Source organism: Oncorhynchus nerka, linkage group LG18 (genome assembly GCF_034236695.1).
Source record: "Oncorhynchus nerka isolate Pitt River linkage group LG18, Oner_Uvic_2.0, whole genome shotgun sequence".
Lineage (NCBI taxonomy): Eukaryota > Metazoa > Chordata > Actinopteri > Salmoniformes > Salmonidae > Oncorhynchus > Oncorhynchus nerka.
This window is the reverse complement of record NC_088413.1, coordinates 67,261,258-67,276,257: the sequence shown is the minus strand read 5'-3', so window position 1 is coordinate 67,276,257 and position 15,000 is coordinate 67,261,258. Positions and strand designations below refer to the sequence as shown.

At 47.8% G+C, this 15,000-nt stretch overlaps 1 protein-coding gene across 4 annotated transcripts in view; it reads left to right on the top strand.

The window, feature by feature from the left end:
* The window catches only part of LOC115125136 (estrogen-related receptor gamma-like), a 331,310-nt gene that overhangs the window by 148,346 nt on the left and 167,964 nt on the right, over positions 1-15,000 (top strand). For 2 of the 4 annotated variants that reach the window (XM_065004290.1, XM_065004288.1), the window contains exon 1: positions 1,556-1,809. The exons of 1 other annotated variant lie outside the window; for it this stretch is intronic. In XM_065004290.1, coding sequence (XP_064860362.1) covers positions 1,757-1,809 — 53 coding nt within the window. In that variant the 5' untranslated portion in view covers positions 1,556-1,756. Of the gene's footprint in view, positions 1-1,555; positions 1,814-15,000 lie in introns of those variants that run through there. One more of the 4 variants, XM_065004292.1, reaches the window with a different exon arrangement.

Genomic DNA, 15,000 nt, shown 5'->3' with positions numbered 1-15,000 from the left:
ACACACACACACACACACACACAGGAGCACAGGAGCACAGGAGCACACACACATACACCTCATCCCTCCTTTCCACCCCTCTGCTCCCTCATCCTCTCATCCTCTCTGTTCCCCACATGTACTCTATTCAGGGTGGGAGCCTATAAGACTGAAAGAGAACTAATACAAAGACAGGGGAAGATGTGTCCTGTGTGTGTGTGTGTGTGTGTGTGTGTGTGTGTGTGTGTGTGTGTGTGTGTGTGTGTGTGTGTGTGTGTGTGTGTGTGTGTGTGTGTGTGTGTGTGTGTGTGTGTGTGTGTGTGTGTGTGTGTGTGTGTGTGTGTGTGTGTGTGTGTGTGTGTGTGTGTGTGTGTGTGTGTGTGTGTGTGTGTGTGTGTGTGTGTGTGTGTGTGTGGAGCACGGAGACAGTTGGAGACTATTCCTAAGCGGAACGGCAGCGCTCCTGAATTTTCTTAGCAGTGGGAATTGTGTGGTCCCGCTGGGGTTGGGAAGGCGGGGAGCCGCTGACACGCGCACGGAAAACAACCTGCACACCAGTTCCAGGAAAACCTGTCCAATCATTCCTCAATCATTCCACAACAAAGACAGTCTGGAATCTGTGACTGGGAAAATGAATCCCTATTTTACTGCTGAGTGGTTATAGGGTTGTACAATATTTGGCTTTTTTAAATATAATTTCCTTTTGGATAGTGTGAAAGACACGGATATTCTATTACATTATCAAATGAAGTGATGTAACATGTCAGTGTTTCACCTATTGCTTGTGTGAGGCCAAGCTTGGATGTTTTGTATTCTAACTTTATTGTTCATGTTTACTTAGCTAATCATTTTACCCTTTCTCGTTTGATCTCTTTATTTAAAAAAACACCTCTCTCGTCTCGCTCTGTTCTTCACATACGCAGAAGGCAGAGCGTGTGTAAGCGGCCTGTTCAAACACATTACGGTCAGAGATTACTTCATTTTACTAATCTTCTCACTTACAGACAGACGGGCAGAGAATTAGAGAGCAATAGAGACAGACAGAGAGAGAAAAGGAAGAGAAAGAAAGGGACTGAGAGAATGACAGCCAATAAACAGACGGGACGGTGTATTTGTACGCAGGCTTCATTCACCCCGGCCTGAAATACTTTATCTCTCCGCTCAACAGAAATAACTGATAACAACTTCCCTGTGAGAGAGACAGAGAGAGAGAATATATAGAGAGAATTAGAATGCACTGTTTCTTTAAATCCCTCTCTCCTTACCTCTCTCTCTCTCTCTTCACCGCTCACTCTCGTTATTCATCTGCCCCCTGTCTTACTCCCTCTCTCTCTCTCTCTCTTTGTGTTTGCCCTTCCTCTCCACCTGCTCGGCTCCCCACTCGCTCTCTCTCTCTCTTTCCATGAGCGAAGACGGAGCCTTGCATCTTTCTCATTGGCCGCACGTCCACCAATGAGCAGCCCGGACGGGCCAGAGGGACTACATATGCAAAGCCTTGCTTCATTATTCATGAGCTCCAATTGTGGCTTTAAGTCCTTGATTAGAAGAGTGCTAGAGCTTTTGGTCCCAACCGGCTGGCTGCTGTGCCTGTAGGCTTGTCACACGGAGGACCACTGTGCCTGATTGCAGTGCTCTGACAGGAACGGAGCGAGGGAGAGGAGAGAGAGAGGAGAGAGAGAGAGAAGAAAGAGAGGAGGACAGGAGAGGAGAGGAGGATAGCAGAAAAAAACTTTGATTCATAGAGGAGGTTTTCTCATATTATGGTGGCAGTGTGCAGATGGATTCTGTAGAACTTCCCGAGGGTTACTCTCTACACTCTGAACAACAAGAGTAGGTAAATTTGACCTTTTTACTATTGATGTTGTCATTGAGAATGCCTTTGATTGTGTGTCTGCCTGTGTGGAACGTGTTCATCAGACTAAGAGTGTGTGAGTGTGTATTATTTTGTGTGGTACTATGCTGCGGAGGTGGCCGGTAGCATGTCAAGGTTGTTACAACTTTCAGGTAGTGTGTGTGCTTGTGTGTGTGTGTGTGTGTGTGTGTGTGTGTGTGTGTGTGTGTGTGTGTGTGTGTGTGTGTGTGTGTGTGTGTGTGTGTGTGTGTGTGTGTGTGTGTGTGTGTGTGTGTGTGTGTGTGTGTGTGTGTCTGTCTCTGGGTGCTCGGCTGCGGTGCAGAGCGGAGCTCTCACTCTGCGTGAGGAGCAGGATTTCTGCTTCTCTACCTGAGTAGGACACACACTCTGACATGTCTGTCCTGGTACAGAGAGCCATAATGCCTTACTTTATAAACGTGTGTGTGTGTGTGTGTGTGTGTGTGTGTGTGTGTGTGTGTGTGTGTGTGTGTGTGTGTGTGTGTGTGTCTGTGTGTCTGTGTGTGTCTGTGTGTGTGTGTGTGTGTGTGTGTGTGTGTGTGTGTGTGTGTGTGTGTGTGTGTGTGTGTGTGTGTGTGTGTGTGTGTGTGTGTGTGTGTGTGTGTGCGTGTGGAGTGTTTTATGTAAATACAGAATCAGGGACGTCCATACCTTCCTGTCTATAGACACAACACCCAGCACGTCCTCTAATATAGATAGAAGGGCTTCTGTTGTAATATTAAATAAATACATTCAAGGAGTTCCAGGAAGCCAAATGGCCTAAAATGTCATGTTTAATCATATCTAAATCAAATAGAAGTCCTGGTTTTGGACACTCGCACGCTCCTCACTCTGTTTCATACCACTTGGCCTTAAGTTAAATAATAGAATACAAGTGAATGGAATACCAAGAAAGCAATAGATCGATAGAGTGAAGAGAAGAGAGGATGGCTGGACAAGTTGACTTTCTAAAGGAAACCACGGCACTCTTAACCCCTGCCCTGCTCTGAATGCTGATAACTCCTCAAAAGTGGAGCCTTGAGCGACAGCCCTCTTGTAGACTACACACACACACAGAGAGACTGGAGGTTACTTAAGTAGAGAGAAAGAAAGGCTAGATTGGTAATCTACATAGATAGAATAAAATATGTTATTAATGTGAACGTACACAACCTAACCACTTCCTGTATGCCTGACTTTCTGTGTATGTGTGTTTATACAGTGTGTGTTTTATCATGTCGACAGTGTGTGTTTATACAGTGTGTGTTTTATCATGTTGACAGTGTGTGTTTATACAGTGTGTGTTTATACAGTGTGTGTTTATACAGTGTGTGTTTTATCATGTCGACAGTGTGTGTTTATACAGTGTGTATTTTGTCATGTGTGTTTGGACAGTGTGTGTTTTGTCATGAGGGTTTCGACAGTGTGTGTTTTGCCGTGTGTGTTTGGACAGTGTGTGTTTTGTCATGTGTGTTTGGACAGTGTGTGTTTTGTCATGTGTGTTTGGACAGTGTGTGTTTTGTCATGTGGACAGGGTGGGTGTTAAATCATAGCTTTAGATACACTTCTCTTCTGAAACATTTAGTAAATATCCAAAATTCTTTCTTTCTGAATGAGACAGATAAGACCAGAAATGTAATTATTACTAGAGCATTTGGTGTATGTGAGTATTTTTTGTGAATTCATTGCTTTGGTGTGACTGAGATATGGCGAGAGGAGCTGAGAAAGTGTTTGGGACATATAGTCTGTAAGGAGACAGATTCCGGAGCCTGTCTTTTGGGGCTCCCAGGTGGAGCATCGGTCTAAGGCACTGCATCTCAGCTGTGATTGGGAGTCCCATAGGGTGGCGCACGATTGGCCCAGCGTCGTCCGGGTTTGGCTGGTGTAGGCCGTCATTGTAAATAAGAATTTGGTCTTAAATGACTTGCCTTGTTAAATAAAATTAAAAACTTGTCCTGTAATGATGGCTTTTAGCCTGGGTTTTCCCCTGTCTATAGTGATGGGTTTTAGCCTGGGTTTTCCCCTGTCTATAGTGATGGGTTTTAGCCTGGGTTTTCCCCTGTCTATAGGGATGGGTTTTAGTTGGGGTTTCCCCTGTATATAGTGATGGGTTTTAGTTGGGGTTTTCCCCTGTCTATAGTGATGGGTTTTAGCCTGGGTTTTCCCCTGTCTATAGTGATGGGTTTTAGCCTGGGCGTTCCCTGTCTATAGTGATGGGTTTTAGCCTGAGTTTTCCCCTGTCTATAGTGATGGGTTTTAGCCTGGGTTTTCCCCTGTATATAGTGATGGGTTTTAGCCTGGGTTTTCCCCTGTCTATAGGGATGGGTTTTAGTTGGGGTTTCCCCTGTATATAGTGATGGGTTTTAGTTGGGGTTTTCCCCTGTCTATAGTGATGGGTTTTAGCCTGGGTTTTCCCCTGTCTATAGTGATGGGTTTTAGCCTGGGCTTTCCCTGTCTATAGTGATGGGTTTTAGCCTGAGTTTTCCCCTGTCTATAGTGATGGGTTTTAGCCTGGGTTTTCCCCTGTATATAGTGATGGGTTTTAGCCTGGGTTTTCCCCTGTCTCAGTGTCCTTAGTGATCCGGGGTTAGAGTCACTGTTCATAGAGAAAGACACTGTCTGAATCCCTCCCTCGGTACCAGCTATAACCAGGATACACTCATCGTCCTCACGCACCTCTCTCCCCACTCACTCCCCGCTCATCTTCTACATAGAAGTTGATGAGTGGGATTCTAATTGATATATTAAGGATAATGATAACAATACAAATAATGATAATAATAACAACAAGTGCCGTTTTGTTGATTATCATAATTGTATTCCTTTCATGCCTGAACATACAATTAATTTGCATATCATTAAGGGTTTTTCTCCTCTTAGTTCAATTAATTTGCATATCATTAAGGGTTTTTCTCCTCTTAGTTCAATTAATTTAGTGTGTTTGTTTTTGCTGGTTAATCGTAGAGGTCAAGGGGATGTTGAATGCAGGTTTACAGGACAGCTTTTCTATTGAAAGAATAGAGAACTGTTTTAATGGCTTGGGCTGAGTTTTAAGCTGTTTTGGTGGATGTTGTGGTTTGTAGTTATTAGATATTATTCTATATTTATTTCCCAGATAAATAATGGTGCGATGTGATTTTCTTTAAATTACATTTTAACTACAATTTACATTTGAATGCAAATCGTATTTATGCGGTGTCTTGTTTGTGGACTCAATGCACTAAAATATATGATTTTCAGAATATGATTTTTATTGTAGACTCATAACATGACATTAAAGAAAAATGTTCATTAATTTTAAAATACACTTAGTGAGACAGAGCACGCAATGCATCTTGCTCTGCAGTTTTGTAGATATAGGACAGTGATATGAAATTGAAAATTATGCATATTTAAAATGTGGGACATTTAAATAATATACATTCTAAGAAATTTGATGGCGCAATTTATGCTTTTCAATTCTGTCGAATAAATGCAGTGTATTTAACAGACTTGAACATTTCTAAGAATAAAACAAATCCAAATATAATAGTGTAACAGATATATCATTCCTAAATGAATGGTTTCTAATGGAGAGCTATGTCTGTGAGAGAGAGAGCCTGCTTCTTCTATACATCACACCACATTCTGATACAACCAGCCAGGCTGGCCGGCTGGGGAAAGTAGCAGGATTTTTGGTTTTTACTCTCCGTCTCTCATTCTGTCATTCTCTGTGCGGAACAGAGGAAAGCACTGGAGAGAGGGATATTTCGTAAATTAAATTAATTTTAATCTCCGTATAAAATAATTTACTTAATTCATCTGTCAAATCATGTCAATATGCAGACTCAATATGTGGCATGGATATTTTTTCTCACCGTTTGAGTGTGTATGTGTGTGTGTGTGTGTGTGTGTGTGTGTGTGTGTGTGTGTGTGTGTGTGTGTGTGTGTGTGTGTGTGTGTGTATGTATGTGTATGTGTGCGTGTGTGTGTATGTGCGTGTGTGTGTATGTGTGTGTGTGTGTGTGTGCTCGTGTATCGTCCCTGTGTGTACGGGTGTCGTATGATGTGTTTTTATGCATCTGCGTGGCCCCGGCTGTCTGATGGCTGTCCCATTGTCTCCACACACATGAGTGCAAGCACACACACACGGTGGCGGTGGCGGCCCCTCTTGTGCAGAGTGTGAGGCATTCCAAGGGTAATTAACTGTGGCTCAAAGAGAGAGCCTCCTGAGCAGACCCATTCACCCCTCCGAGACGGGAGGGGGGAGTCTTTTGTTTGACAGGGGGCAATAAGTGCTCCTGCGGACGCGCGCACACACACGTAAGATGCAATCACACACACAGTGACACACAGACACACACAAGCACAAGCACGTACAACAAAATCACACACACACATCTACTAATGCGAGCAGAAAGCCTTAGAGGGCTGAGCATGAAAGGATAGAGGAGGAGGTGGAGGAGGAAGAGGAGGAGGAGGAGGAGGAGGAGGAGGACGATGAGGAGGAGGAGGAGGAGGAAGAGGAAGAGGGGGAGGAGGAGGAGACCTTATTTGATTTATGTTCACTCCATCAGGGTGTGTGTGACAAGGCTCTTTGTGCTTGTGTGTGTGTGTGTGTGTGTGTGTGTGTGTGTGTGTGTGTGTGTGTGTGTGTGTGTGTGTGTGTGTGTGTGTGTGTGTGTGTGTGTGTGTGTGTGTGTGTGTGTGTGCGCGTGTGTGTGTGTGCGCGTGTGTGTGTGAGAGAGAGAGAGAGAGAGAGGGTTGCGCTGGCTTTTATGAGGAGTTGAAAGAGCCTTAGGAGGAACTACACCACATACACACATGTCCTCAAAATTCGTGAGGTACGCGTCGCAATTAGCAATTACACCCCATGTCGCTGTCGCTACAGAGGCTGAACGCTGAGCGAATTAGACGTCCAGAAAGAGATAGAGAGAGACGCTTCCTACATTTCAATTCAATTCCCTCCACTCCACTCATCCCCCATCTCTCCCTCTCTCCAACCCTCTCTTCCCCCTGTGGATTCCCCTCCTCTCCACTCATCCCCCATCTCTCCCTCTCTCCAACTCTCCCTTCCCCCTGTGGATTCTACTCCTCTCCACTCATCCCCCATCCCTCCCTCTCTCCAACCCTCTCTTCCCCTGTGGATTCCCCTCCACTCCACTCATCCCCCATCTCTCCCTCTCTCCAACCCTCTCTTCCCCCTGTGGATTCCCCTCCACTCCACTCATCCCCCATCTCTCCCTCTCTCCAACCCTCTCTTCCCCCTGTGGATTCCCCTCCACTCCACTCATCCCCCATCTCTCCCTCTCTCCAACCCTCTCTTCCCCCTGTGGATTCCACTCCTCTCCACTCATCCCCCATCTCTCCCTCTCTCCAACCCTCTCTTCCCCCTGTGGATTCCCCTCCACTCCACTCATCCCCCATCTCTCCCTCTCTCCAACCCTCTCTTCCCCCTGTGGATTCCCCTCCTCTCCACTCATCCCCCATCTCTCCCTCTCTCCAACCCTCTCTTCCCCCTGTGGATTCCCCTCCTCTCCACTCATCCCCCATCTCTCCCTCTCTCCAACCTCTCTCTTCCCCTGTGGATTCCACTCCTCTCCACTCATCCCCCATCTCTCCCTCTCTCCAACCCTCTCTTCCCCCTGTGGATTCCCCTCCACTCCACTCATCCCCCATCTCTCCCTCTCTCCAACCCTCTCTTCCCCCTGTGGATTCCCCTCCTCTCCACTCATCCCCCATCTCTCCCTCTCTCCAACCCTCTCTTCCCCCTGTGGATTCCCTCCACTCCACTCATCCCCCATCTCTCCCTCTCTCCAACCCTCTCTTCCCCCTGTGGATTCCCCTCCACTCCACTCATCCCCCATCTCTCCCTCTCTCCAACCCTCTCTTCCCCCTGTGGATTCCCCTCCTCCGTCATTCACGCGTTTCTCCCTTCTTCTGTTTGAATCCTCCTCTATAAAAAGAGAGTGTGACAGCTGATCGTTTATCATGTTATCTCCATGTTTTGTGCTTTTTTTTCTTGGCGAGAGTGGATGGGGTAGTAACTCTAAAAACAAGGTGTGTGTGTGGCTAGGGGAAGAGGGTTAAGTGCTAGGTCTGTTATGCTTATCAAATAGGGCGGCCTGCTGGTTTGGCCAGGAGAGACGGGAGGAGGAAGCAGTGTGTGTGTGTGTGTGTGTGTGTGAGCTCTCTGCTCTCCTCTGCATGGTGTGGTCTTGTATGGAATGATTAAATTGTCATTGTCCTGCAGCAGAGACAGAGAACTGGGGAGGGGAGGGATGAATAGCTATGCTGCCTCCTGTCTGACAGTGAAATATTTCCTCCCCTCATCCTCCCATCATGCTTCACGTGTTTGACTGATGGGGGGAGAATGACAGGACCCCAGCTCTCTCTCATCTCTCTCCCATATCTCTCTCTCATCTCTCTCTCATCTCTCTCTCTGATCTCTCTCCCATATCTCATCTCTCTCTCATCTCTCATCTCTCTCTCATCTCTCTCTCATCTCTCTCCCATCTCTCTCTCATCTCTCTCCCATATCTCTCTCTCATCTCTCTCTCATCTATCATCTCTCTCATCTCTCTCCCGTCTCTCTCTCATCTCTCTCCCATATCTCATCTCTCATCTCTCTCTCTCTCATCTCTCTCTCATCTATCATCTCTCTCATCTCTCTCCCATCTCTCTCTCATCTCTCTCCCATATCTCTCTCTCATCTCTCTCTCATCTATCATCTCTCATTCTCTCTCCCGTCTCTCTCTCATCTCTCTCCCATATCTCATCTCTCATCTCTCTCTCTCATCTCTCATCTCTCTCTCATCTATCATCTCTCTCATCTCTCTCCCGTCTCTCTCTCATCTCTCTCCCATATCTCATCTCTCTCTCATCTCTCTCTCTCATCTCTCATCTCTCTCTCATCTCTCTCTCATCTCTCTCCCATATCTCATCTCTCTCTCATCTCTCTCCCATATCTCATCTCCCTCCCGTCTCTCTCTCATCTCTCTCCCATATCTCATCTCTCTCTCATCTCTCTCCCATATCTCATCTCTCTCTCATCTCTCTCCCATATCTCATCTCTCTCATCTCTCTCCCATATCTCTCTCTCAACTGTCGCTCATCTATCATCTCTCTCATCTCTCTCCCGTCTCTCTCTCATCTCTCTCTCATCTCTCTCCCATCTCTCTCTCATCTCTCTCTCATCTCTCTCCCAGCTCTCTCTCATCTCTCTCCCATATCTCTCTCTCATCTGTCATCTCTCTCTCTCTCATCTCTCTCTCATCTGTCATCTCTCTCATCTCTCTCCCATATCTCTCTCTCATCTGTCATCTCTCTCTCTCATCTCTCTCTCATCTGTCATCTCTCTCATCTCTCTCCCATATCTCTCTCTCATCTGTCATCTCTCTCTCTCTCATCTCTCTCCCATATCTCTCTCTCATCTGTCATCTCTCTCATCTCTCTCCCATATCTCTCTCTCATCTCTCTCTCATCTCTCTCCCATCTCTCTCACCTCTCTCCCATATCTCTCTCTCATCTCTCTCTCATCTATCATCTCTCTCATCTCTCTCCCGTCTATTCCCTGTCTCTCCCTCTCTCTCTCCAGTTTAGCGTTGCGTTGGAACTAGATGTGAGGACCCTCTTCTCCCATTGCTTTTTACCCCTCTTAAACTTTGGTTTGGTAATGATACAATACCACAGCAAATATAGTCTGAAACGAACACTGTGCATGTTTTGGGGTTTGTTCAAAAATGAAAGTACAAACAAAAGGAAAGGGAAGCAGTCTTTTTTTATTTTTAAAAGGCAGTTTATTTATTGAGTAAATTGTTTTCATTTCCTAGTAAATGATCAATTACTGTTGCAATAGAAAACAATTTAATTTAATTTAATTTAATTTGCGTCCCGCAGCTGATTCATTTGATTTTCCCCATATTCTATTAATTTTCTCCCACTATAAATGCATGTCTTTGCGCCACTGTTGTTTTATTGAGTTTTATTTGCGATGATAGTATCGCAACCTGCTAGGTTTATCTTGCCCAACATGTCTGAATGGACAGACAGACTAACAGATATACAGGCATAAACACAGACAAATAAACTGGTGTAAGGTGTAAGTTTGTTGTATACATGTGCTGTGTATGTGTGTGTATGTATGTGTGTGTGTGTATGTGTTGTGGTTGTCACTTAGCTGTGCTTGACCACACCGGGAGCTGTAGGGAGCTGGGTGTACACACGGTATGGTCGAGCTCCCCGGCCTTGCCCCCAGTACTCCTTCTCGTTCCTACTTCCTAATCACAACAACTCTGAATTAAGTGCTTGGATAAATATTTGTTGTATTTTCAGTAACCAACACATTTAATTTTTTATTGGTTATTTTAGAATTTTAGAATGTCATTATTTGACTGTTTTATTGACTCAAAGTAGGGTTGTTTTGGAGAATGTTTTTACTCTGATTAGAGATTTGTTTTAATCTGCGTCAGATTATACCTGAGAACAGGAATATTCCTTCATCAGCGGCGACTATAGCACAGTTTATAGGCCACATGTAGTTTTAGGTGAAAAGAAACCCAGAAACCCAGTTGGTAGGCAATAGTGTTTGTGTTCTTCATTTTAAACCCGTTGTGGAACCCGAATGTGTTCCTTTAGAAAACTCCCCCCCCCTCTCCCCATCTCCTCCACTACCCCGTCTACTCCTTTCCCCTTCCTCTCCCCATCTCCTCCACTACCCCGTCTCCTCCTTTCCCCTTCCTCTCCCCATCTCCTCCAGTACTCCGTCTCCTCCTTTCCCTTCCTCTCCCCATCTCCTCCACTACCCCGTCTCCTCCTTTCCCCTTCCTCTCCCCATCTCCTCCACTACCCCGTCTCCTCTTTTCCCTTCCTCTCCCCATCTCCTCCACTACCCCGTCTCCTCCTTTCCCTTCCTCTCCCCATCTCCTCCACTACCCCGTCTCCTCCTTTCCCCTTCCTCTCCCCATCTCCTCCACTACCCCGTCTCCTCCTTTCCCCTTCCTCTCCCCATCTCCTCCAGTACCCCGTCTCCTCCTTTCCCCTTCCTCTCCACATCTCCTCCACTACCCCGTCTCCTCCTTTCCCCTTCCTCTCCCCATCTCCTCCACTAACCCGTCTCCTCCTTTCCCCTTCCTCTCCCCATCTCCTCCACTACCCCGTCTCCTCCTTTCCCCTTCCTCTCCCCATCTCCTCCACTACCCCGTCTCCTCCTTTCCCCTTCCTCTCCCCATCTCCTCCACTACCCCGTCTCCTCCTTTCCCTTCCTCTCCCCATCTCCACCACTACCCGTCTCCTCCTTTCCCCTTCCTCTCCCCATCTCCTCCACTACCCGTCTCCTCCTTTCCCCTTCCTCTCCCCATCTCCTCCACTACCCCGTCTCCTCCTTTCCCCTTCCTCTCCCCATCTCCTCCACTACCCGTCTCCTCTTTTCCCCTTCCTCTCCCCATCTCCTCCACTACCCGTCTCCTCCTTTCCCCTTCCTCTCCCCATCTCCTCCAGTACCCCGTCTCCTCCTTTCCCCTTCCTCTCCCCATCTCCTCCACTACCCGTCTCCTCCTTTCCCCTTCCTCTCCCCATCTCCTCCAGTACCCCGTCTCCTCCTTTCCCCTTCCTCTCCACATCTCCTCCAGTACCCCGTCTCCTCCTTTCCCCTTCCTCTCCCCATCTCCTCCAGTACCCCGTCTCCTCCTTTCCCCTTCCTCTCCCCATCTCCTCCAGTACCCCGTCTCCTCCTTTCCCCTTCCTCTCCACATCTCCTCCACTACCCCGTCTCCTCCTTTCCCCTTCCTCTCCCCATCTCTTCCTCTCCCCCTCCTGCTCCCTATTGCCTCCTCAACAAGCTCTCACAGTCCCAAATTAAATCCATATTCTCCAAATGTCAAATTTCAACGTTAAGATTAGGCACTCATTCTGAATGGTTAGGGTTTGGGACAGGGTTAAAATAAAAAGACAGTGTCTACAACTAGGACCAAACACGCAACGTTCTGATCCAGAGTCATTGGATTACATGACGTCCAATTTCAATGTCAATCTTGAACGACCTGGCTACACCTCCTCTCCTCCTCTCCCCCTCCTTTCCCCCATCTCATCCTCTCCCCCATCTCCTCCTCACCCCCTCATCTCCTCCTCTCCCCCTCCTCTCCCCCCATCTCCTCCTCTCCCCCATCTCCTCCCTCCCCCATCTCCTCCTCACCCTCCTCTCCTCCTCTCCCCCTCATTTCCCCCATCTCCTCCGCCTCACCCCCATCTCCTCCTCTCCCCTCTCCCCCATCTCCCCTCTCCCCCATCTCCTCCTCTCCCCCTCCTCCCCCCCATCTCCTCCTCTCCCCATCTCCTCCTCTCCCATCTCCTCCTCTCCCCCATCTCCTCCTCTCCTCCATCATCTCCTTTCTACCTCCTCTCCCTCATCTCCCCTCACCCCCTCCTCACCCCCATCTCCTCCTCTCCCTCCTCTCCCCCAACTCCTCCTCCTCTGCCCCCATCTCCTCTCTTCTTCCTGCAGTCGGTACTGTCACCTACCCACACGTTCAGTATTAAAGCCGACGGTCCATCTGCCGCTAACGCTAACACACACACATCGAACCCCACCTTCCCCCAACACACACACACACTAATGCTAACATCCCACGGCCATTCTGACTACCCACCTGCTCCTGACTATACCCATCACACACCCGTAAAAACACCGAACACAACAGACACAGCATTAAGTAAACAGTGAGTCACTACTTTCCTCTGGGTGAGTCACTACTTTCCTCTGGGTGAGGCACTACTTTCCTCTGGGTGAGGCACTACTTTCCTCTGGGTGAGGCACTACTTTCCTCTGGGTGAGTCACTACTTTCCTCTGGGTGAGGCACTACTTTCCTCTGAGTAAGGCACTACTTTCCTCTGGGTGAGGCACTACTTTCCTCTGGGTGAGTCACTACTTTCCTCTGGGTGAGTCACTACTTTCCTCTGGGTGAGGCACTTCTTTCCTCTGGGTGAGGCACTGCTGTCCTCTGGGCGAGTCACTGCTTTCCTCTGGGTGAGGCACTACTTTCCTCTGGGTGAGGCACTACTTTCCTTTGGATGACTCACTGCTTTTGCTGGGTGAGTCACTGCTTTCCTCTGGGTGAGTCACTACTTTCCTCTGGGTGAGGCACTACTTTCCTCTGGGTGAGTCACTGCTTTCCTCTGGTTGAGTTACTGCTTTCCTCTGGGTGAGGCACTACTTTCCTTTGGGTGAGGCACTGCTTTCCTCTGGGTGAGGCACTACTCTCCCCTGGGTGAGTCACTACTCACCCCTGGGTGAGTCACTACTTTCCTCTGGGTGAGTCACTACTCTCCCCTGGGTGAGTCACTACTCTCCTCTGGGTGAGTCACTGCTTTCCTCTGGGTGAGGCACTACTTTCCTCTGGGTGAGTCACTACTTTCCCCTGGGTGAGTCACTACTCTCCCCTGGGTGAGTCACTACTCTCCCCTGGGTGAGTCACTACTCTCCTCTGGGTGAGTCACTACTCTCCTCTGGGTGAGTCACTACTCTCCCCTGGGTGAGTCACTACTCTCCCCTGGGTGAGTCACCACTCTCCCCTTGGGTGAGTCACTACTCTACCCTTGGTGAGTCACTACTCTCCCCTGGGTGAGTCGCTACTTTCATCTGGGTGAGTCACTACTCTCACCTGGGTGAGTCACTACTCTCCTCTGGGTGTTTCGGGGCAGAGGGGAGGAAGGACAGGGGGAGGCAGGATCACAGCTTCACCATCACACACACACATACCCTCACACACGCACAGTCACGGGCCTTCCATTCACAGATGGACCAGCAACACTTGAGTGAGTAACTAAGCATCAGCAAGGCATGGACACACACACAGGTACTTGGCGTAATTTTGCTCAATGTCCTGTGTGCTTATCCGTGTGTGTGTGTGTGTGTGTGTGTGTGTGTGTGTGTGTGTGTGTGTGTGTGTGTGTGTGTGTGTGTGTGTGTGTGTGTGTGTGTGTGTGCGCGCGCGCTCCTTACAAGTCAAATTCTTAGAGCTTCTGACGAGTGTGAAATAGGTTTATGTAGAACCCTATAGGTTAATGTTCTTTCACAGATGCCCCCTCAGTTCCCCTCTCAGTTCCCCTCTCTCTTCTATTCTCTCTGTCCCACTCAGTTCCCCTCTCTCTTCTCTTCTCTCTTCTATTCTCTCTGTCCCACTCAGTTCCCCTCTCTCTTCTCTTCTCTCTGTCCCACTCAGTTCCCCTCTCAGTTCTCTCTTCTCTTCTCTCTGTCCCCCTCAGTTCCCCTCTCTCTTCTCTTCTCTCTGTCCCCCTCAGTTCCCCTCTCTCTTCTATTCTCTCTGTCCCACTCAGTTCCCCTCTCTCTTCTATTCTCTCTGTCCCACTCAGTTCCCCTCTCTCTTCTCTTCTCTCTGTCCCCCTCAGTTCCCCTCTCTCTTCTCTTCTCTCTGTCCCCCTCAGTTCCCCTCTCTCTTCTATTCTCTCTGTCCCACTCAGTTCCCCTCTCTCTTCTATTCTCTCTGTCCCACTCAGTTCCCCTCTCTCTTCTCTTCTCTCTGTCCCCCTCAGTTCCTCTCTCAGTTCCTCTCTCTCTTCTCTTCTTTCTGTCCCCCTCAGTTCTTCTCTCTTCTCTTCTCTTCTCTCAGTTCCTCTCCCTCTTCTCTTCTCTCTGTCCCCCTCAGTTCTTCTCTCTTCACTTCTCTTCTCTCATTTCCTCTCTCTCTTCTCTTCTCTCTGTCCCCATCAGTTCATTTCTCTCTCCTCTTCTCTGTCCCCCTCAGTTCGTCTCTCAGTTCCTCTCTCAGTTCCTCTCTCTCTTCTCTTTTCTCTGTCCCCCTCAGTTCCTTTGTCTCTTCTCTTCTCTCTGTCCCCCTCAGTGCCTTTCTCTCCTTCGCTACTGTTCTATCATACTCTCCTCTTCTCCTATCCAATCCCTTTTCCTTTTAAATACTGTACATTCCTTTATATTCAACATCAGTCCATTATTTCTCATTGTGAAATTATAGTTTTGAAGCAGAGATTTATTCTGACAAGTTTGGGTTTTATTTTTAAAAGTAGGAAATATTACAATACATTATACGTTAATGTATAAAAATTCTGACTCTCTTCTCCAATTCTCCAAGTACTGCATGATGCTTGTTCTGTATCACTGTAAGCCGACATATCTTGTTAATGTTGGTTTATACAGCCTGGGTCTAGACTTGGTTAGCCC